Source organism: Neovison vison, chromosome 3, assembly GCF_020171115.1.
Source record: "Neovison vison isolate M4711 chromosome 3, ASM_NN_V1, whole genome shotgun sequence".
In the NCBI taxonomy this organism is placed as follows: Eukaryota; Metazoa; Chordata; class Mammalia; order Carnivora; family Mustelidae; genus Neogale; species Neogale vison.
This window is the reverse complement of record NC_058093.1, coordinates 70,348,854-70,372,163: the sequence shown is the minus strand read 5'-3', so window position 1 is coordinate 70,372,163 and position 23,310 is coordinate 70,348,854. Positions and strand designations below refer to the sequence as shown.

Here is a 23,310-nt window from a genome sequence, read left to right as displayed (position 1 = left end):
TAGTACTCTTGCATATGATGAGTGAGGACTTAAAAGCATTTAAATGTTTTATGTTTAAGGAAGAAATAGAAGTTGAACTCGATAGACTTTGTTTTGATAAATGGAAACAAGAATTTCCTTGGCATGGACTCTCCAGAAAAGGATATAGCACCAACAGTTGTTCTCTACCTTTTTGGTATCAGAGATATTGTGTTGTACATTTTTTTTTTCAGCAGATAGTATCTCTGGAGATAAAAAAAAAAAAACTAGGAGTCAGAAAGATTGTTGTTAGCTACAAGACCTGAGACAAGTTAATGGCAGAACCTGTAATTTCTGAGCAATGATTGTTGGCCTGAGCATACCCTTTCCATGACACCTTATACTAGTTGCGTGCATTAACTCATAAATATGGAATAATAGATACTCATTATTACAGTGTTTTACTTATGTTGGGAAGCACAAAGTCTGAATTTTTATATTTCCAGTTATAATAAAATCCCACTTCAAAATGGCTTTAAGATAACCTATCCGCTTCCACTATTTAGCAGCTAAGATAAATGGCTTCAGGCAGTATGTTAACCATTACTTACACTGCTCCTTAGGACTTAATTCCTTTCCATCTCTACCTTCTGCCTTGACCAACTTAATTCTAAGGCTGGTTACTCTCAGGATTTTAAGATGGTGTCCAGTATTTCACTAGCCATGTGGTTTCTAGTTCACGTCAGGGCAAAAAGAGTGACTTTGGCCTGGCCTTTCAATAAAAAGTTTTGGCATTTACTCCACTTGGACATGGTTAGGTCATATGCCTAATCCTTGGCCAGTCACTCTGGGCAGATGGAATCATCTTAGGTGAAACCAATCAAACTCTTAAGAAGTAATGGCAGGGTGGGTCTAGAAGAGGGTGTAGATAGATGTTGGGAGTTGACAACAAATCTGTGCATTCCAGATTCCAAACTTGAACGTTGTTATTTGCAGTTCTTGTAATTTAGAGAGAGGAGAAAATGCCTGTTCAGTTTCAAGTTTAAAACTTTCCAGGTATTAATTTACTTTGATTCTTGACTGGCAAACATCATCTTTCTTTTCAGGTAATACCTCATAATACTAGTTTAAAACATTCCATTATTATGAGCTAAAGAAGTGTAATTCTGATGAAATTTCATTACTAGAGTTGTAATAAAAATGTTTCCTCTTCATTAATTATGTAGTGAAGTTTATTGTTCATGAAAATGAAACTAATATATTACTTTGTGGGATCTCCAAACAAAAAGCAGAATGGTACATAGTGCTCTGTATTGTTTAGTGCAAATTTTAAGCTTGTCTGTATAAAAACAAAACAAAACAAGGCTTAATATAAATTCAAAACTGTATTAAATGCTATGTTTTAAAAGTTATATTATGTTTATTTTTACACAGTCTTTTTTTGGTTGACTTGTATGCAAATGAATGAAGGAATTGTGTTCAAATGAAAATTTTTCTCTTTTTTAGGTTCATTCTTCTGTTTCTAGATATAAATTTTTGGTTCACTTTCTAGGCCCCCATACTTTTGCTTAGAGATAATGATTTACTTTATATTATTGCTGTAATCTGCCATCAACTTCTATTGCTCTTTTTAAGAAATGCTTCTTTTCTTTTTTTACTTCATTCTGTTTTTACTACCACTTCTTAGTTCAGGTTCTTATGCTTTGTAACTGACTTATAGTAGACAAATTCTTGCTGGGCCTTTTTGTGGTCAGTGTGACCCTGGGATCACCTGTGTTAGATACATTTTGTTTAAAGTGCAGAATCCTAACCTGCACTCTAGTAATCTAGAATCAAGGGGACGCTGTTAATCACGTGTATCCTAGGAGATGTTCAAAAATCACCATTTTAGTCTCTCCTTTTTCTAGTTTCTTCTTTTAAGAGTAGTGGTTTCTAGCCATTCTTATGGCCCATAGTGACTGTGTCCAAGAATTTGAGTTCTCATACCATGGAGGAAAAAAATGCTTAATATTCACAAAGCAGAGAATAATTGTCTGCATTTTGTTAAAATTTCCTCCACTTAAGTATTATTAACATTGCAATATTATTTAGAAGTATATATTATGGCTCTAGTTTTAAAATATACATGAATAAAAATTTACCAGTAGCTGAATATTAAGTTTTGTATTATGCTAACTCTGAAACACAAAGATACTGAATATTATAAGGATACTAATGCTAAGTTAGAAGCACTGTCTTCATAACCTCGTATGAGGTTATGAAAAGGGGAGCACCTTGGGTCTAGGGATATTGCTGATATTCTAGAGATCCACATCTTTGGCATATCACTTTAAATTGTGTTATAGTCATTGAGAAGTAAGATGTATTACTATTTGTGAGTGACTGCAATTGATTATGTTACTGCCTCTTGTAAAACATTCATGCCCTCCTGGGAATTCCATTTTCTGCCTACTCAAGGCCCTGCATTGTCAAGCTTCAGTATATTTTTTATTGCTCTCTTCCCTGTTCTTAAATTTTCTTCAAACACATTTGTTCTTTGTGCTTTGAATGTACCTTACACATTTTGCCTTGTCTTTGCTATGCCTCTGGCTGAGTTTTATTCTCTAAGGTTCATATCCTCTTTGATCCTCTTCCCCAACCCATTTTGCTCTTTCATTCTTTGAGCTCAGGAGCTCTTTTTATGTAGTAGGTACCATTTCATGCAGCCATGATTGAATTATATATGCTTGTCTTATTTCTCCAGCTGGACTGAAAGCTCCTTGAAGGTGTAGGCCATGTCCTCTAATTTTCTATCTCCCAGGATACCTAAATATGCTTTCTGCATAGCAGTCAAATAAGAGGATGTCAGTTTCATTGCTAGAAATTTTTTTCCGGCTTTCAAGTAAACTCATCTAAATTGTGGTCTGGTAAATTTTTTATACTACTCTGCTTGTTTGCCTAAGAAAACATGCAAGGTGCAAAAGAACGTATTTTATTGTCTTTATCCAGACTGTGGATGAAACAGTAAGGTTTTAGATAAATGAAAGTAGTATTTTTGTATAATGCTTTATATTTATTTCTAGGCCTCTGTATAATTTTTTCTGTGTGTTAGTTACACATGCAGATTTATGTTGACATATATGTAAATATGCTTATAGATATAATACATTTAGGTTTATATTTTTAATTTGCTTTTATTACTATAACTTCAGTGTTATATTATTTCCAGCACTAATACTTTTATTCAGGGTTAAAAGTTAGCTAGCAGAATAATATATGATAATATGTATAGATTGTGTTTGACATAGTTGGATGAATTTTTATAGGTAAAAATTTATATGACAGAAAGGAAATCTCATTTAAGAAATGAACTGCACTATTTAAAATAGAAACCTGAGATCTTTTTCACATTGCAGCTGAGTTAAACAAATAATCTTTCTAACATTACTAAGAAGTGCATGTAGTTAAAAATACATTTATACATATTATTTTTAAAAACCTAGTTAACTTTAAAATATGTAAGTTTTCTTGTCGTTTAGGGTTCTGTGAAGCTGATCATCAAGAGGGTTGCAAATCATTGGTGGTTTCTATTTTCAGATTTCCACATCCCGGAGTAATTTGCTTTAATTTCACCCAATTTAACCTATACTTCACACCATCACCATTCAGCTTTAATAGCTATGTTCTATGCATAAGAAAAGCAGATAAATGTCCACAATTAGGCTGCAAATGATTACAACTAGTTAGGGCTTTATGAAGACAAAACTTAAAGGACTATGGCGCCAAACAAAGCCACAAAAGACGGCTGAAAATGCTGTCTCGAGAAGTCAAGTCTACCATGGCATTTGATTTATCACTTTTGTAGTTGATTTGACTTATTTTTAATATATTGGCAGGTGTGCTGACTCTGAGAAATATTCAGCTTTAGAGAATATTAGATTTTTGTTACTGTATTTTAGTTTTTAATTTATTTGCTTCCTGAATTTCAGTATAGATAAGCCAGATTGAATCCTGTTTAAAAAAATTACTCAGATAACATTTTTTCAAATTAAACATGGTTGGTTTGAAATATACTAGCATTTGTATACCTTGTCAGTGCATTTGTGAAAATAAGACTTTTCTGAAATGTTTATGTGTATGTTTAGTGGTCCTATCAGACATCTAATGGAAGTATAATTTTACAATTCTGTATACAATTCATTTCTAGATGGGTCTTAGTATGCAAAATATGTTCCTATAGAGTATTAGTTATGTAATATAGGTGCACATATATAAAAGATCTAGAAATTGTTTTAGTCCTGTTTATATGTGTGTATGTTTTCCTTCTTATATGTAAATTCTTGTTGATGGTTTGTGCACAGCATTTCATGTATAAGAAACTTGGTAGTGTTTTTTTTTAAACCTAACTATTCATTTTACTATAAAAGCCTGTCTTCTTCCTGCAGAATAAGATCTATCCTTTTTATTAATGTATCTCTGTATTTAACGAAGTAAGTCTCAGTTTAAAGAATGGATCTCTTCTCTCTTAAGAATTTTCAGTCAAAATTTTGACATACTATTTTTTTCTTTTTAGTGAAGAAAATTCAAGGTTTTAGTTTAGTGTTTAGATTTTAGTCTTTAGTCCTTCTCTTAAATATTCTCTCAAATTGTACATATGAGTAGCAGTACTGATGGATATTATTTCATTTTATAGTTTGCACATGGGATTATTCTTATAATTGAAATACTCCCATTTTAGAAATATAGTGTCCACTGTTTTATTTATTATGTGAGAGGTAATGTGTATTAATATAAAATATGTACCTCTTCTAGGTAATCCTATTTTCTTAAATAATCAAATAGTTAAATAATGTCTCTAGTTTATTGCTGCTTAGAAGCCAAAATAAATGTAAATTAAAACCCCAGGCAACTTGGGGTTTTTACAACATATGCATATATTCATACAGTTGCTAACTTTAAAAATAATACTCAGGAATTAATAGCATGTTACCTTTATAAAACCAACGTATGTGGGAAAGCATACTGAAACATTTTTAATGTATCTTTATTTTAAAGAAAGTAGTCAGCCCTCTATCCTATGAAGTAGACCAGTGTAGCCATGGCAAGACAATACAGCTACACAGCTTCACAGTTGTATTAAACTAGTTTCATATGCTATATCATAAAACTTTCAGTCCAATCAGCAACTAAATTTAAATACTGCAAATTGTAGCAGCAAAACAATAATTCTGCTGATTAGCCCCTTTCCATTTCTTGTAAGTGAACTGTTTATGCTGTTGAGTACCTTTTGAAAAAAGAAAAAGCCAAAACAGCCTTGATTAGTCAAGGAGTAATTGGATGACTTGATTTTAGCAAGAGAATGAATTGGTTGATGATAGCCTGTAACTAAGTGTAGTGGTTCTGTTCAGATGAATACATAACATACAGTCATCAGATCTTGACAGGTATAACGTATAAGCAGTGCTAAAATGTGGTGGAGGTGGAGATAGGATGGAGGTGGAGGGGAATAAGTTTGCCATGAAGTCTTTTACTAGAAAACTTGAGGTAATATTTAAAGGAACTTAGAGAAACTTTCATTTTTTTTTTTTTACACTGGGGAAGGAATGGGGAGACTTGTCTTACTTTGTTTTACTATAGCTCCCATATTTTATGCTCTTTAAGAACTAAAGGATCATTTAACTTTCTTCAGGGGGATCAGTGATACCATATCCTTTCATTCTTGTTGAAGATCATGGTTCATTAGGAGAGCCATGTGGGAAAGCCTTAAAGATTTCATTGTGTTCATATTCAACTATTTAAAGTCTTAGTTAGAACTTCTAGTACACTGCATTCTTACTAATTTTATTATTTTTAAGACTTTATTTATATTTATATTGATGATGTAAAGCTTAAAGCCAAAAAAATTTTTAATCTATTCCTGTGTACAGTAGTCCCCTCTTATCTGTAGAGGGTATGTTCCAAGACCCCTCATGGTTGCCTGAAACCAGGGATAGTACTGATTCCAATATATTGTTTTTTTTGTATACATATACATACCTACAGTAAAGTTTAATTTATAAATTATAAATAAATTATAAATTTTAATTTATAAAATTATAAATCCTACCTATAAATGGTAGGATATTAACAAAATAACTAATAACAAAACAATTATAACAATGTACTGTAACAAAAGTTATGTGAATAAAAGTTATGGTCTTTCTCTCTTAAAATACCTTACTGTACTGTACTCATCTTGTGATGATGGAAGGTGATAAAATGCTTGCATGAGATGAAATGAGGTGAATGATACAGGCAGTGTGATGTAGTGTTAGAGTACTCTTGACCTATTGACAATGCATTAGAAAGAAGAGCATCTGCTTGCAGACCTGGTTGACTGCAGGTAACTGAAGCCATGGAGTGGTACTACCGTGACTAGGCTTCTTCAATAAGCCTAAATTGTCATTCCTTGCCTAACCACCTCCCCTTTAACCCACCCTTTAATGTTTACCATAATGTACTACATGGGTCTAAAAATTTCTTTTGCATAAAATATGAGATGACTTTGTTGCCAGGCAATGGAATGACTAGGGTGAACCTGCACAGCTAGTTCCAGTGGGGATAAAGGTGTGACAAGGTACAGGCCCAGCCAGGTCCATTCTGGTACTGTCTTTGGTTTGGCACCACCTGGTGGCAGTTGTTTGCTCTGGCCTAAATATTGATTGCGATGGCTGGATCTTAGGGTAGCAGTAAAATTCTAGAATGGTCTCAGGCAGTTGGTACCCATTTTGTTGAGTCAGATTGGACTGGGTTGAAAGACTACAGGAATGCAGTGACCTACTTATATGTCTCCTCCCTAAGGTGTGATTGCTTGCCTATCCTTTTCTTCAGGCCTTACCTGTTCTCCATGTTTCTGCTCTTGTGTTAGAGCTGTGGATTATTGTATTTAAGAATGTAATTATTTTATGAGGTATGTTATCTAGTTTTAGGACCTCTATCTTTATAGTACTTTTCATTTGTACCCACAAATGTGTTCCCTGTTGTTGAATGTGGATTTAGTCAAATGATTACTTTCCTGTTCTAATACCAGAGTCCTTCCTTTTCTATTCCTTCTACTCCTTCCCATTCATATTGTGGGAAAACTGGGTAAAAGCCATAATTCATTGATATTATAGATAAAGCTATAAAATAGTTATTTTTAAAATTAATAGCCAGTCATTTGCTTGGCTGATTAATACCTGTCACATGTTTACATTTTTCTAGCATTTAAACACCAGTTTCAAACTCTAGCCAAGACAGTATTATCTCTTATCACAGCATTAATATACTTAAATATGGGATTAAAAATAATTTATACTTCTGTCAAAACCTGTACATGAATCTTAATCTAAATTTTAAATGATATCTATGTAACTCCAGTGTTCCAGTTTAAAATCTTGAGACTGTCTTTTTCCATCCGCTTATATTGAATACTGACCCCCTCCCTGCTTCCCTTCATCCTGGATTTACTTTCTTGTATTAATTATGTGCTGATCTTTCTCCCCTAATAGATTGTAAACATCTTTGAAGGCAGAGACTAATCTTATTCAACTTTTTCTCATCTCTGAAATTGGCCTTCCTGCTCCTGGCACTATACTCTTTGTGATTAGCATTCAGTAAATGTTTTTGAAATATGTCTTATAATTGTATCTTTAGCTAGGTATTACATACCTCCAATTTTATGACTGATCACATTTCATTTTTTCTCAATTTGTTACCATTCTTCCTACCCAATAGATACACAAAAATCTTTGTAAAGATTTTATTTTATTTTTTTTTTAGGTTTAACCCTTTCATATTATCTCTTTAACTAGTAGCCAGCAGTCTACTGCCTTGTATGTGACCATCAGTATCTCTCTAAACTATTAGATCTGGTACAAAACTGATAGAATGATTTAAAGAGAATGTGAGTGAATAAGGAAGCAAGAGCAAGGTCATAAGAGTGCTTCTCTGAAGATCTCCATTGGCATTTTAAAATGTAAGAGAATATTGTAAGAGATTAAATTTCAACACTTCCATCAGTGTTATAAGTTTTCCATCAATTGGGGGGTGCATGGGTGGCTCAGTTGGTTAAGTGTCTGACTGTTGATTTCAGCTCAGGTCATGATCTCAGGGTCGTGAGATGGAGCCCCATGTTAGACTCCACATCTCCCTCAGATTCTTTCTCTCTCTCTCCCATTGAACCTTCTCCCCATCTTAAAAAAAAAAAAGTTTTCCATCAATTGACATCTGCCTATTTGCACCTGTGGTAGTATATATAGGACAACCGTTGTCTTTTAGTGTACAGCAGTGGTTTTCAACTGTAGCTTAGCAATGTCTGGAGACTTTTTTTTTTTTTTTAAGATTTTATTATTCAGTAATCTCACCTGACACGGGGCTTGAACCCATGACCCCGAGACCAAGAGTTGCACACTACACCGACTGAGCCAGCCAAGCACCCATTTGGAGGCATTTTTGATCTTCACATCTGGAGTGCATGCTTGTGTGTATGTGTGCATATGTGTAGGTTACTAGTATCTACTTTGTAGAGGTCGGGGTGCTGTTAAACATCCTATAGTGCACAAGTGAGCCCCCCCACAACAGAGTTATATGGTCCAAAGTGTTAGTAGTGTCGAGATTGAGAAACCCTGGTATAGACTTGTTTTTAGCTTTCCATTTATCAGTAGAGCTAACATATCCTAGTTATGTACTATATACCAGGCACCATCCTAAGATCTTTATATATATTTTCATTTGTCATCTTCAGAACAATCTTATGAGGTAGGTATTATGTTTTTTATATTTTACAGATAAGAAAACTAAGGCTGAGAGAAATTAATGACACAACTAATGTATCAAATAGTCTGAAACCCAGGTTTGAATCCATATAGTCTGATTCCAGAATCTGTGCCCTTAATCACTTCTGCCACACTTATATTTCCATTCTGCTTGGAACGTCCTCTTGACTCTGCTTCTGTTTGCTGTTATCTGTCCCTGAAAGTCCTCATTTGTATTCAAGCCTTCCCTCCTTAATCCTGATTTGTGCTGATTAATCCCTTCTCTCTTCTTTTCTTTTGCATTTATTGATCTTAAGTTTATAGGTATGTTTTTTTCTTAATTTGATTTATACATTTTAAAAATCATGACATAATACATAATCCAGTGCAGTACACCCAAGAATTTCTCAGAAAAAAACTAAATGAATATTCATCACTAATAATCAAGTGGTTCAAAAGTGAAGAGATGAAACACAAAAACTTCTCACGTCTATTATTGCAGTTTGCTGTGTTTTATGTTTTACTTACTCTTTTAATTTGTGTGATTGACATGCTTAGCTCTGGCCTCTTTGAAATACTTGCTAAATATCTTATTGTGTGCTGGTGAAATTGACTCTTTGCTGTTGCACAGCATGTCTAGCTTCATCTAGAATCTATAGTTCCCCTCTAACAGTTTTTCATTCTGAGTGCTAATGAGTGCTTGAAACATTCACTCACTCATTGATTCCTTTATTCTTCACTTCACCTAATGCCTAATTGTGTATCAGCTCTGATCAAGGCACTGGAGAGCACTGAAAAGGCGTATAAGATAGAATTCTCGAGCTTAGGTAACTAGGAGATAGAATCACATATTCTAATACTAGATATATATGCTACAGATCATGTGAATAAAATAGATATTGTTAACAGTTCAAAGAGCAGATATGGTTAGAGAAGGTGCTGTGGACATAACATTTCAGTGACATCTAATTAGGGCCATGAAAGATACGTAACTTTTTTTTTTTTAAGATTTTATTTATTTATTTGACAGAGATCACAAGTAGGCAGAGGGGCAGGCAGAGAGAGACCAGGCTCCCTGCTGAGCAGAGAGCCCCATGTGGATCCCAGAACCCTGGGATCATGACCTGAGCTGAAGGCAGAGGCTTTAACCCACTGAGCCACCCAGGCATCCCTACATAACTTTTCTTGAAAGGCAGAAATAGGGAAGAAGACTATTCCATGCTGAAGGATTAGTAACAGCATTGAAAATGTAAGATGAAATTACCGAGAATGGATCAGTTTGATTAAAAGGTGAGCTATTAATGGACACCACCATTAGAAAAATTAAAGCTCTGATTTGCTCTTTAGTTTATATTGTGAATGACAGAGTCCTCATGACTCCAGTTTTTGTTATGTCTCTTTGCATTTTTTCCCCCCTGCTTACAACATAACTCTGTAAAAGGTATAAAAATGGATCTTCCCAGAAGCCAGATTTAGGGCAGTATTAAACCACTAATTTTACCATACTTTACTTCGAACAAGTCCTTACAACTCCTCTTACGACTCAGGGATGGTAGACACTTAGACGTGGACTCCTCTAGAATTGTCTTCTAAGGTGAGAGGAGATTAAACCATGTATTTTAGGGGCGGATTTGATTTGTTATGGAAAGTATATATATCTTTGAGGCCCGGGGAAGGGAATGGGTAAAAGTAGTGACAGTTGATGTGAAGAACTTTCTGGGATTCGTGAGTCTGTAGAAGTTTGACTTCAATTGAGGGTTTGTGGAAAGTGAGGGTGGGGTAAGGCGATTTTATAGAGGTCTTTTTCTACAGACAGAAGGTTGAATGATGTTTTAGAAGTTAGAAAGTTAGTGAGATGGTTATGAAAACTAAAACTGTTAGCTCAACATTAGAGGTAGACCAGAATCTTAATAAATATTAATTTAAATATAATTGAATCATTGATTTAGGTTGCCTTTTATGTATTTAAAGTATCTGTTAAATAGAATGAGTAAGAATATTATTGAGAGATGAATATTCGTTTTTTTTAAGGTACTTTTCTGCCTACTTCTTTGGAAAGAGTTGATATGGAAAAAAAAGTTGATAATGTTTCAGCATCTAAAAATGTAAAAACCTTAAGCAATTGAATATAATTAAGTACAGGTGTTGACTCTGGGTTATAATTCATAATTTTTAAGTGATTTTAAAGATTCTTTAATGGTGTGGATATCTAATTATAGTATAGTACAATAGCAGTAACTATAAGGCAGAATTTTTTAGTGTTTTGTACCTTCAAAGAATTATATTGTATGATATTGTAATAGTGTTTCTTTTGATCAGTTAACTGGTATCAGTAATAACTAAAGGCTTTTTTGCTTGCTACTGCATTACTATAAGCTTCAGTTTTACTGGTTTTCATGTGTATCTGTGTCTTTTTTCTCTTCTTCTCATTTCCTTCCTAATGGTTTGTTTTTGAGTTGCTACTTAAGAACATCATTTTTAACTTCTATGAACTCTTAAAATTAGGAGAAAATAATAAACAGAAATTTCTGAGGTGTCTCAAAACCTGGCTGGCCTACTTTATTGTTCTCTCCTAAATATCTATTTGTCTCAAAGTTGGAGGTGATTTTTTACTTCTAATGTTGCTTGATTATTTCCATATAAATTGACTACTTTGTTAAAAGTCCTGCATAAGTAATTTATAATTTCTGTAATTTTAGATTGGTCTCCCAAAGTCAGCACATGTGCATTTTATTTTATAAAGCTTTTAAAAAACCTTGGTTAATTTTTTAATATGTCAGGGATGGTGGTTTTTCTTCCTCTTGGCTAGGATTTAGTTTTCCTATAATGAAAGCGGAGAGGAGAGAGAAGAGAAGCAAAGCAAAAGCAAATTCTTTTGACTACTCATAGTTCTATTTTCTATTCCAGCATTAAACAATTATCTTGAAGCATAGACTGGATTATTTTGGGGCCTTTGCTATATCTCAAATAATAGGTTTTCTCCTGAAAAATGAAGGTTAAAGACTTTAAAGGCTACTTTTGATTGATTTGTTATTGTAAATAAGTACAACCCACCAAGGCTAGTTATGCTATTCACTTATGCCATTGCATCAAGTAATTGACAGTTTGTGTTACTAGACCAATTATTTTCACTTTTATATGTTTACAGAATATTTATTTCTCCAGAGGTCTATAAATATATCCATTTAATGTAATTAAAATTTGATAGATAGAAGCGTTTTCATTTGTTTAAAACTCTGAAAGCTTAAGAGGCTTAAATCTATATCCTTTTTAGCAGAGTTTTGTTAGCAGAATGATTTTTTGGTTCTTTTCTGTATTCCCAGATTTTCCTTGTTCTCTGATATCTTTAAGAAGACAAATTGATTTTTCAAGTAAACATAGTAAGTCAAGATGCCCTTTTCCACTTTATAACTTCAGGAAAGTAGCTTAAACTACACATCTTATTTACACAGAGATAAATATTACAGGCTTGAGGTCTAGCTATGAATTAGACTCTGTTTTTGCTCAAATTGCCTTTAATGTCAAGAAGAGAAGGGGCTTTTTGCAGATTAAGACTAGAGTTTTAAAGTACACCTGTAAACCTGGGCTTTAAACTACACTACTAAATCAGAGCACTTGGAGTGTTCAATAAACAGTTTTAACTCTTTCTTTAAACCACTCTTCAGCACCATACAATAAGGAATTTTTGTTAGGTCATTTATAGAAAGTAAATGGGAACTGGCATTTTGCAGTGTTTATGAATAAAATTATTGATGTTAAGTGAATTGTCAATACAAATTTAACTCCCTCCCTTCTCTTTAAATATTAATGACCTGTAGAATTATAAGAAAGTTGGGAATCACAGTTCTGACACAAGGTAGGACTTTGAAGAATGGATTAGAAATTTAAAGATTTTTAAAAGCAGGATATCCTTGTCTTGATTTCTAGCATTGTATTTAATAATATTTCTTCTACTGGTTTAGGAATGTGGCCCCTAACCTTTTAGTGATTTGGGGTAGGACTCTGGATTAGAATACAGATGTTCAAAACTTTTTTAAAAAAAGATTTTATTTATTTATTTGACAGACAGAGATCACAAGTAGGCAGAGAGATAGGCAGAGAGAGAGAGGAAGGGAAGCAGGCTCCCTGCTGAGCAGAGAGCCCCATGTGGGGCTGGATCCCAGGACTCTGGGATCATGACCTAAGCCAAAGGCAAAGGCTTTAACCCATTGAGCCACCCAGGTGCCCCCAAAACATTGATTTTTACCACATAGGAGAAACTGGAAAGAATGTGAAGTAATGTGGCGTACAGGATGTTTTGGTGCCATGATTTAAGATTCAGTATATTTGCATAATAATTTTTTTCTAGAGTTTGTACTGCATATTTTTATTTTTCTTAGTGTCTGTACTTCAGTTATGTAACGCCTTTTGGTTTCATGCTTGATTTGGGTTTTGACTCTTACATGTGTTGATGTTACCTTAAATGCAAATAAAGATCACTTGGCTTGAAACCTTGTCATGATCTCTCTCTCTCTCTCTCATAGCTTTTATCTAGTTGACATTTTTTCTTTGGCTAAGTCTCACCATTCATTCTGCCTGCCTCATATCTCCCATCAGTATCCTAGTGCACTTTGGCAGTATAGTTGGAGTACAGCAATTCTCTTTTAGTTGGTTCCCTACTTCTGGTTAGCCTTTCTAAATACTGCTTTCCATTTGTTACTACCCCCAAAACCAGTGTGGGCTCCCAGTTGAGATCCAAACTTATATTCCTACTTGGACTTCCCTATCCTTCACACCCATTTGATGTAATAAACTTTTATCTTCTACTACTCTTAAGTACAGTTTCTCACTATACTCAGCTTTCCAGTAAGCCATGTTCATTTCAGTCTTTATTTTTTTCTCTGATGCTTTTCCCTGTTACTTGTCATGCCTTTCTTCATCTTCTTTACCCATACTATTCCTTTCCTTTATTTAAAGGCCTTGATAATTAATTACAAATTAAATCTATACTTAAAGTCCTTAATGAGTATTATTCTTCTTATTAGATTATATCTTTTTCCAAGTACATTGTCCAGTCATTGAAACCAAGGTCCTACTTTTTGATTTTTGTTTTTAATTCTCAAAAGACTTAGCACATATTTAGATATATTAGCAAGCTTTCTTTAAATGGGGAACTTAGGGGCGCCTAGGTGGCTCAGTTGGTTAAGCTTCTGCCTTTGATTCAGGTTGTGATCTCGGGGTCCTGGGAAGGTCGTGATCTCGGGGTCCTGGGATCGAGTCTCACATCAAGCTCTCAGTAGGGAGTCTGCTTCTCCCTCTGTGCTCTACCCCTGCTTGTGTGCTCTCTCTCTGTAATGAATAAATAAAATCTTAAAAAAAAAAATAAAAAAGGTCTTTAAAAAAAGACTTGTGCAAACAATGCACGATCATAAAAAACTTTAAAGCGAGACGGAAAAGTTAAAGAAATTTTTGAATTGCTCAATAGCTCACTACCCAGGAATTATTTTGTTAACATTTGGTCAGTGTTACTGAGAAACAATTTTATATAAATGTGATCATTAGTGTGATCATTAGTGTGCTATTTTAAATAGAATTAAATGTTCTATTTCAAATAGAATACTACGGGGCCGTCTGTATGGGTCAGTTGATGAAGCAGATGCCTTCAGCCCAGGTCATGATCCAAGGGTCCTGGAATCAAGCCCCAAGTCGGGCTCCTTGCTTAGTGGGGAGTCTGCTTCTCCTTTGCCTCCTCCTTGCTTGTGCTCTCGCTCCCTATCTCAAATAAATTGGCTCAGTGGGTTAAGCCGCTGCCTTCGGCTCAGGTCATGATCTCAGGGTCCTGGGATCGAGCCCCGCATTGGGCTCTCTGCTCGGCAGGGAGCCTGCTTCCTCCTCTCTCTCTCTGCCTGCCTCTCTGCCTACTTGTGATCTCTCTCTCTCTGTCAAATAAATAAATAAATAATCTTAAAAAAAATAAAAAAAAATAGAATACTACATTTTATTTTATTGGGTTTGAAAGAAAGAAAAAGGGCCAAAGTAATACAGAAGAAATGACTGAACTTCAGGTAAATTTTCACAAGAATATGTTCTATTACATGATTCCAGTAGAGTTAAGAAAGAGGATCATGAGAACACTAAAAGATTGGAGAAACTTTTTAAATTACATGTTTCATCTTTATCCATCTATTGATCCCATATTGGGAAAGAGAGGAAATTAACACACTTAAGTTTTTAACCTTCTTTTCCTTGTCTCTGAATTTTTGTGTTATTCTTAACTAGTTTATAATACATATGTTCTATTTTGTTAACTTAATTCTTGTAATTGTTCAATATTACATGTTAGAGGATATTAGTGCAGAGTCTGTTTGCCGTTAATCTCTATTCCCGTGAAACTCTACCCTGAAAAACAGGCTGGCTGGATATAAAATTCTTGAGTCCCAGTCTCTTTCCTTAGAACTCTAAAGACGTTGCTCTTCATCTTTGGCATAGAGCTGCCCTGGAGAATCCTGAAGCCTTATATGTGACTTGATGTTACAGATTTTGTTCTTAACACATGTGGTGCCAATGATCCCTATCCCTTGCTTTGCCGGCTTGTGGTTGGGTAGTGTTCTTTTCAGTGTTTATACCGGGTTACTTGGAATGTGAAACTTTGAAAGGGGCTGTGATTTCTAAGTAGGCCATTTTCTTGAATGATAGATCTTACTTTGTCACCCCTTAGTCTCTTTTGTCAAATTCTCTTTCCCATCAAACATCAAGTGTTGGAGTGCTCTCTTCACATGACATCATCCAGACCCATAATTTTAAACGTATCTGATAACTCCCAATTTTATATCTGCAGTCATGACCTTTCATCCTACATATGGTCCATCTCTAAAATATATTTCTTGTCCAAATGTTTCTCGTTTTCTCTATTTTATTTCAAGTTATCATTCATTTGGTCATCTCTCATATGTATTACAACTGCTACCTCCTAACTGAGTCTTTCTGCCATCATTCTTGTTCCCTCCCTTAAAGTCTCTTCTTTTTCAAGTAGCCAAAATGGCCTCTTAACAGAAATCATATCTTATTACCCTACCTCCTCTTTACTTAGTTAAAACTCTCCAATTAGTGTCTTCCCATCACAGCTAGAATAAAATCCAAACTCCCATGACTTACAAATGTATGTGAACTGCTTTACTTCTCCAGCTTAACCTCTGTTTATGATCCTCTGTTGTGGTTCACCCACACTGACCTTATTTGTATTTCTGAAACACTTGAAGCTTGTTCCATTTTAGGGATTTTTAAAATTCCTTCTTAGAGCTTTTTTCCTGTAAATCTTCATATTACTGCCTCCTTCTGGCCTTTCTGATCTCAGCTCCAGTGTCATCTTAGAGAGGCCTCCCTTACTATTGTAGTTAAAAGTATTGCACAGCGGCATGTCCACTCCCCTACTGCAGGTACATGCTGTGTCCCATTAGCTTATCTTATACAGAATAATAACAAAGAAGTTTTAAAACATGAGATAAAGTCTTGTCACCAAAATGACCATAGTTAATATTTTCAAAAATTTCTTGCTTTCATAAAAAAAAGTGTGATCTCACATATTTTTACTAAATTAAACAGGAAACTTTGAAAGTAATATAAGTGGAAAATTAGTATCACTTGCTAAAATTTAAGATTAAAATAAATACAATGAAAACTATGTATCCATTAAATTTTTTAGCCTTTTGAAGCTCTGAGACTGAGGTCTGCTCTGTTGATAAAAAGATGATTTTATAAATGTTAGATAGTAAAGACCAACAGCTTCAAACTGAGATTTTGTCTTTGACATATTGAGAAGGACTGAAGAGAATTGAGATGGAAATAACTTTGTTGTAAAACAGTCAGTATTATACAGAATAGTCTTTAAGATGAGTAAAGTTCTCTTCTTTACCAGTACAGTGTTTCCCCCTAAGAGGATCATTGTTTTAGTTAAAGTGAATTTGAAATAAATAATTTTGGCCATGGACTAGGGTAAAAATGTTCTGGTGAACTAAGAGGAATTAGTGGTGGGGGGGGGAGATCTCTGTAAATTCACAAAACTTATTTTAACCTATTCCAAGATGAACTGAATGACGTGAAATATTACTCAAAGCTAATGTTTGAGTATGTTACTATGAAATTTCTTCTAAATTACTAACTACTGCATCATTTGAAAAAAAACTATATGCCTCAATTAATGAAAGAGTTTATCTGTGGGGCTTGCTTTCTTTTCTTTTTTTTTTTTTTTAAAGATTTTATTTATTTATTTGACAGAGAGAGAGATCACAAGCAGGCAGAGAGGCAGGCAGAGAGAGAGAGGAGGAAGCAGGCTCCCCGCCGAGCAGAGAGCCCGATGCGGGACTCGATCCCAGGACCCTTAGATCATGACCTGAGCCGAAGGCAGCGGCTTAACCCACTGAGCCACCCAGGCGCCCGGGGCTTGCTTTCTTTCTCTTTCTTTCTTTCGTGAAGATTTTACTTATTTATTTGACAGAGAGACACAGCAGGAGAGGGAAGACAAGCAGGGGAGTGGGAGAGGGAGAAGCAGGCTTCCTGCTGAGCAGGGAGCTTGGTGGGGATGTGGGGCAGGGCTCTGTGCACTTCTAGGACCCTGGGATCATGAACTGAGCAAGGCAGCCACTTATGGACTGAGCCACCCAAGCGCCCTTGTGTGGGGCTTTCTGCTAAGCACTTTACATATGTTATCTGATTTAATCATACCCATTCTCTAAGAGGTAGAAATGTGTTCGTTTTAAAGATGTGAAGATAAGATCCTTAGATGTTCACTTATTTGTCTAAGATTTTATAACCAGTAAGCCTGTCTGACTTTAGAACCCTTACTTTTAACCACTAAATCTTGTACTAAAACAGGTAAAATGTGGAAGAATGCTCTAATGTAAGTATACAGTGAAGTCTGTTGACCTAGGAGTGTATCTTTAGGAAGTAATCTCTAACTTCTTAGAAACTTCCTAAGAAATGGGAAGTTGCCCATAGGGCTACTAAATTTCTGTAGTTTATATTTTATAGCTGTATTACGCCTCATTTCATCACAAGGCTATTCAGTTTTAAAGGGCAACTTGAATGTTCCCTTCACTTATTTTTATCTTAGTTTTTGGCAATATTTATTATCAAAAAAATTTAAATTCTTCTCGTAGTATGTTACCACCTTACATGCAAATGAATATACTACTACTACTGTTAATAATAATAACAACAATAACTTTCAGGCATAGGAACAACAATGCAATCCAGAGTGTATAAGGTCTGTATTTTGAGTTTTTTCTTATAATAGGGGAATGGATTAGTGACAATCCAGTCATAACTTCTTTCCTAGCCAAATCCTTAACAGACTCCAAGCAAAGTGCAACCTAGAGGTTAATTTAAAGGTTATAAGATAGACAAGTGGTATTTACCTTTATTCTCCTTTTCTGTTTGGATTAATTCAGATGATCAGAAAGCTTTATTTTCTTTGCTTCCAGAAGAATTGCAGTTGCTAAGTTTCTCTCTGTTATCTACTTGGTTAAAATTGAGGGTTGCAGTTAAGAAATTGTCATTTAAAACCTGCTGATAGATTTACTGTTGTTGAGAACATCACTAAAGTTAACTCATTAGTTCTTTTTTTTTTTTTAACTCATTAGTTCTTACATAAAGATGACTATATAGGATATTTTTCATTTGGAGTGTAGTTATTTGGAGTGTAGTTATTTTTATAACTGAACTAACCATAATACTGTCTTTGTTGCCCTGGCATGAAGCTTTCATTTTTATTTTCCTATTTTATTGTGTCGTTTATGTAAGATGCCTCAAAACATGATAAATATTATTATGGTTCCAGGAAGACTTTTTTCATACTTTCCAAATGTTCAAAAAAAGTACCTAAATCACTGTGTATTTACTAGTAAGTGTATTTACTACTGTATTTACTAGTGTATTTGCTAGTAAGTGTAATTACTAGTAAGATATAACATACATCCTCATTTCTTGCTAATTTTGTTCATATAATTTGTATGGCACTATTTAATATACCATCAGTTTAATGCCAAGAATACTTTTAAGTACTTATATTTTAATTGCAACAATATAATTATGTTTTAAAATTTATATTACTGAATGTTGTACATTGAGATACAAACAGCTTAATTATTTTTAATTCTAGAAAATTATGTTTAAAAATTCCTTGCAACCTGTAATGAGAATATCTTAGTTTTTGGTATGGAAGAATGAGCTATGGTCACTGTTTTTCTCTTGTTAAACTCAAACTGTCTCTCATGATTCCTGTGATATCTTTATCTAAAATAATCAATGCTTTATGTTTGAAAACATCTCATTTTGGGTATATAATCTAGTTGGTAATTTAAATTAAATTAATTTGTTTATAAATGTGTTTTATATTTTGTGGATATGTCACTGCTTTCTATTTATAATATTTCTCAGTATTTGTTCATTTTTGTGATACTGTTCTTTATCTGGTAATTTGAGTAAATCCCAGTTGAATTATGTTGCCACATTATGTCTTCAAAAGGGCATAAAGTCAGTACACATGCTTCAGTAATATCTGGTTGTTTTACCCTTATGTTTCCAGTTGGCAATTTGAAATTATGGCTTCAACTGCACTTTAAATATGTGATAATAGCATGTGTTTCTAATAAGGGCCAGCACCGTTTTGTTCAGATCGTGTGAATGGTTGTCACTCATATATGACAAATGCACCTTCATCTGCTTCTTTGATAGCCCCCTAAAAACCATACCCTCAAATCAGGCCGATGAAATTAGCTGCTGTGTAAATTGTGTGTCTGAGTGGTTCATTATCTAATCACCGTCAGAACCACAGTGATAAAGTAGATTGAAGCAGGGAAGAGGTCTGCCAGATGATTTCACCCACCCCCCCACCCCAAATCCGGTTTCCCTTGGAAACCCTAATAGTGCGGTTTAGAACTTCAGGCTCTCATGCCTGGAATTCAGTATCTTTTAATGTACCAAACCTGAACATAGCAGTAGTTCTGGAGCATAATTTTCTATCTGTAAAGATCATAATTTTATTTATTTCAATCAGTTTTTGAAATGTTGAGGCTCTTGAATTACTGTTTGGTTGCTAATGCCCTAAATATTACGAAATAGGACAAAAAATATATATACCATGTGCTATGGTGTATATATAAATTGTTATTTGGTATGAATAAATTGTTAACCTTCTAGGAAGCTTTAATGCCTTCTGTATTGTTTATTGGACTGCTTCTCTTTAATTCATTTTAGGTGCTTTTGAAGATGATGATATCACACATGTTGAAGGAAGTGTAGATCCTATTCGAGATATAGAAATAATACACGAAGAACTTCAGCTTAAAGATGAGGAAATGATTGGGCCCATTATAGATAAACTAGAAAAAGTGGCTGTGAGAGGAGGAGATAAGAAATTAAAACCTGAATATGTAAGTAAAAATTTGTAGCTTTTTTGATACTTGAACTCATTTTAAAAAAATAATGCATCTAATAAAATAAAATACCTATTATTGTTATGGAATTTTAGAGTCCAAGGATATTTTCTGTTAAAAAAATCATGGAGAAACTTCATTTTCTTTCGGCAACAAAGAGTCATTATAACAGGCTATTTAAGGTGTTAGCAAGGCATATTTACCAGTATTATTAGGTTTTCATATGGTTTCTATGTATAGTCTCAAGTTTTAATGTTAGAGTAGGGTAGTTTTATGATGAAAAACATGTATTTCGAGCAACAACTGAATATATGAGTTTTGTGATTTGAAGAAGTGATTTATAAAAGGAATTGGTCTTCCATATAGGTTGACTGAATGTACTATTAGAAAGACAGTTTCAATCTTTATGGAGTAAAAACATATGTCACTGTCTTTAATATTCAAATGTATTTTTATCATATTGTAGTGAGTAATTGTTAGTAATATATAATAAATGTTTCAAAATCAGTTTGAGGCTTTTAGTTTAAGTATGATCAAATGGTCTAATACATTTAAAAAAGCAATGGCCTTAATTATGTATTTTCTTGGGGCACCTGGCTGGCTTGGTGGGTGGAGAGTATGATTCTTGATCTTGGGTTGTGGATTTCAGCCCCATGTTGGGTGTAGAGATTACTTCAAATCCTTAAAAAAAAAAATTATACATTGTCTCACTTATTATTATTATCTTCCCTTCTACTTGCTTTTTATGTTTTCCTGTCATAGGAAGAATTTTCTATCTTTTTAATTTTTCATGTATTTTTAATAGATGTGTTCATTTTTAATTTTCTTATTTCTAGACACTTTATCTTTTCTCTTCTTTATTTATTTGTAATAAGTTTGGAATACTCAGTTGATTAACAAGTCCAGCACTCTTTTTATTGTTGTTGTTGTTGAAGATTTTATTTACTTATTTGGGAGCTAGAGAGAGCCGGGGGAGAGGCAGGAGGAGAGGGAGAGAATGTAAAGCAGACTCTGAGCTCAGTGCCAAACCCACTGAGGAGCTTGCTCTCACAACCCCAAGATCATGACCTGAGATGAAACCAAGAGTCTGACGCCTAACTGACTGAGCCGTCTAGCGCCCCAGGAGTTCTATACTCTTAAGGAGGAAATCAATTATAGAATTAGCCTCTAAAACTTGAACACACTCTCAGTAAATTATGTTTGATAGTGCCTGGTCTTGGAACAGGGAGGCCTGTGTTGGGCCACTGATTTCCCTGGTAGTCTGGAACAAGCCCAAGTCATCTTGCTTCTCTCAATATCATGGCTATTACAGTCATTTCCTATTCATGAAGAATAGAGGAAGGAGAGAGATGTGTCTGAGGGGACTGTATAAGATGTAGGGTAGAGAAGGGGATTAAAATATGGGTATGAAAGACATTCCTTTTCAAAAGGAAAAAAGATTGTGAGAAAGATGTTGGGATTGAAAGCAATTCATCTGTTTCAAACAGCATGGTTACTGATTAGAATAAATTCTTAAGCAGTCATCTCTTAATTTATTGAAACTTACTGACATCCTTATGTCTTTCAGAAGCATACTATCTTAAAAATAAAGTTATCAATGTTGCTTATTAGTGAAATGGGAGAAAGGAACGTCAGGTTCCTAAATTCTTGGGTTACTATTTCCTGGCATTTTCCTCTCAAAGAAAACTAGAATGTTGAGTCCTATTTTTAGTTCCTTATAACAATATTTTCTTCTTATTTCTAAACATATTCCCAATTTCTGTACATGATTTGAAAGCATCGCTTTGGGACTTGTGTTTACAGAAAAATCTGAACACCTTCTCCCCATTCATTTTTTCCTTTCCCCATTCAGCTCTTCTGGTTAAAGGGAAAGCATTATAAGCTAATTTTCTAGTTTCCCAAAATTGTGCTCATTTCCATCATTTACTTTCCTCATATTAGATTCTGCTGCTTCAGAATGATTTATAGATCAATGTTTCTTAACGTTTTTTTCATTTTCACTGTCCCCAAGGAAAAAATTAATTAAAATTTAAATTAATTTAATTTCTCTCTAATGAGATAAAATTAAATACTAACGAGTAAGGTTTTGTTGGGTAGGGTTGAGCTTTGGAGGGCCACAAGCCATTTTAATAACTAAGTATTTTTCACCCACAAGAATCAATCTTTTACCCCTGTATAAGTAGTATCACCCTTACTGAGAAGGTATGCTACAGATTCTTGTAGCAAACCCAATGCTGGTAAATATAGTAAAATACATGGCTGTTAGAACTTTTTTTTTTTTTTTAAGTTGTTAACAAAAATAAGATTTGGGTTGAATCAGTGACTCAGTTTAAAGAGAATTAAGATCTTTTACAGTACTGAATTCTGTAGTGCAGGGACGTCTTTTTTTTCTTATTTATTGAGCCATGCACTGTTGGACATGTTTTATATATGTTATCTTATTTAAACCTCACAACATGCAGGTATATATATTATCTCCATGTTAAAACTGAGGAAGCCTAAATTTCAAGAGGTTTTATGAATTGCTTTGGATTTCATAATTAGTAAATTATAGACCAAGTTTTTTCAACCAGATCAGTCTGACTATAGGACCAATAAATCTTTTTTTGTTTGTTTTTAAGGTAAACTCTCGGCCAACATGGGGCTTGAACTCATGATCCTGAGATTAAAAGTCGATGCCCTATTGACAGCCAACCAGGCACCCCTGTCTTTTTAAATTTTTTTTCTTTTTGTAAAATTCCAAAAAAATGTATGGACCTCATATGTATTTAAAAAGTAGTTGTAAAGGGGCGCCTGGGTGGCTCAGTGGGTTAAAGCCTCTGCCTTCAGCTCAGGTCATGATTCCAGGGTTCTGGGATCGAGCCCGAGCATCGGGCTCTCTGCTCAGCAGGGAGCCTGCTTCCTCCTCTCTCTCTCTGCCTGCTTCTCTGCCTACTTGTGATTTCTGTCTGTCAAATAAATAAATAAAATCTTAAAAAAAAAAGTAGTTGTAAAATAAAGGCTAGCAAAACCTACTTGCATGTGAAGAAATAGAATATTATTAGCACCCAAATATATCCCCATTACTTATGAGTCTTAACATTCTTCATCTTCCCACAGCTAACTGCAGTTCTGAAATTTATAATAATAATGTCCTTGCTTTTTATACCAGTGTATGTGCCACCTAAAACAGTATGAATTCATTTTTC

General features: G+C 34.3%; 1 protein-coding gene across 1 annotated transcript in view; it reads left to right on the top strand.

Moving 5' to 3' along the window:
* The window catches only part of OLA1 (Obg like ATPase 1), a 178,798-nt gene that overhangs the window by 86,951 nt on the left and 68,537 nt on the right, over positions 1–23,310 (top strand). Inside the window, exon 5 of the mRNA XM_044242357.1 lies at positions 19,944–20,119. Within this exon, the coding sequence (XP_044098292.1) occupies positions 19,944–20,119 (176 nt within the window). The remainder of the gene's footprint in view (positions 1–19,943; positions 20,120–23,310) is intronic.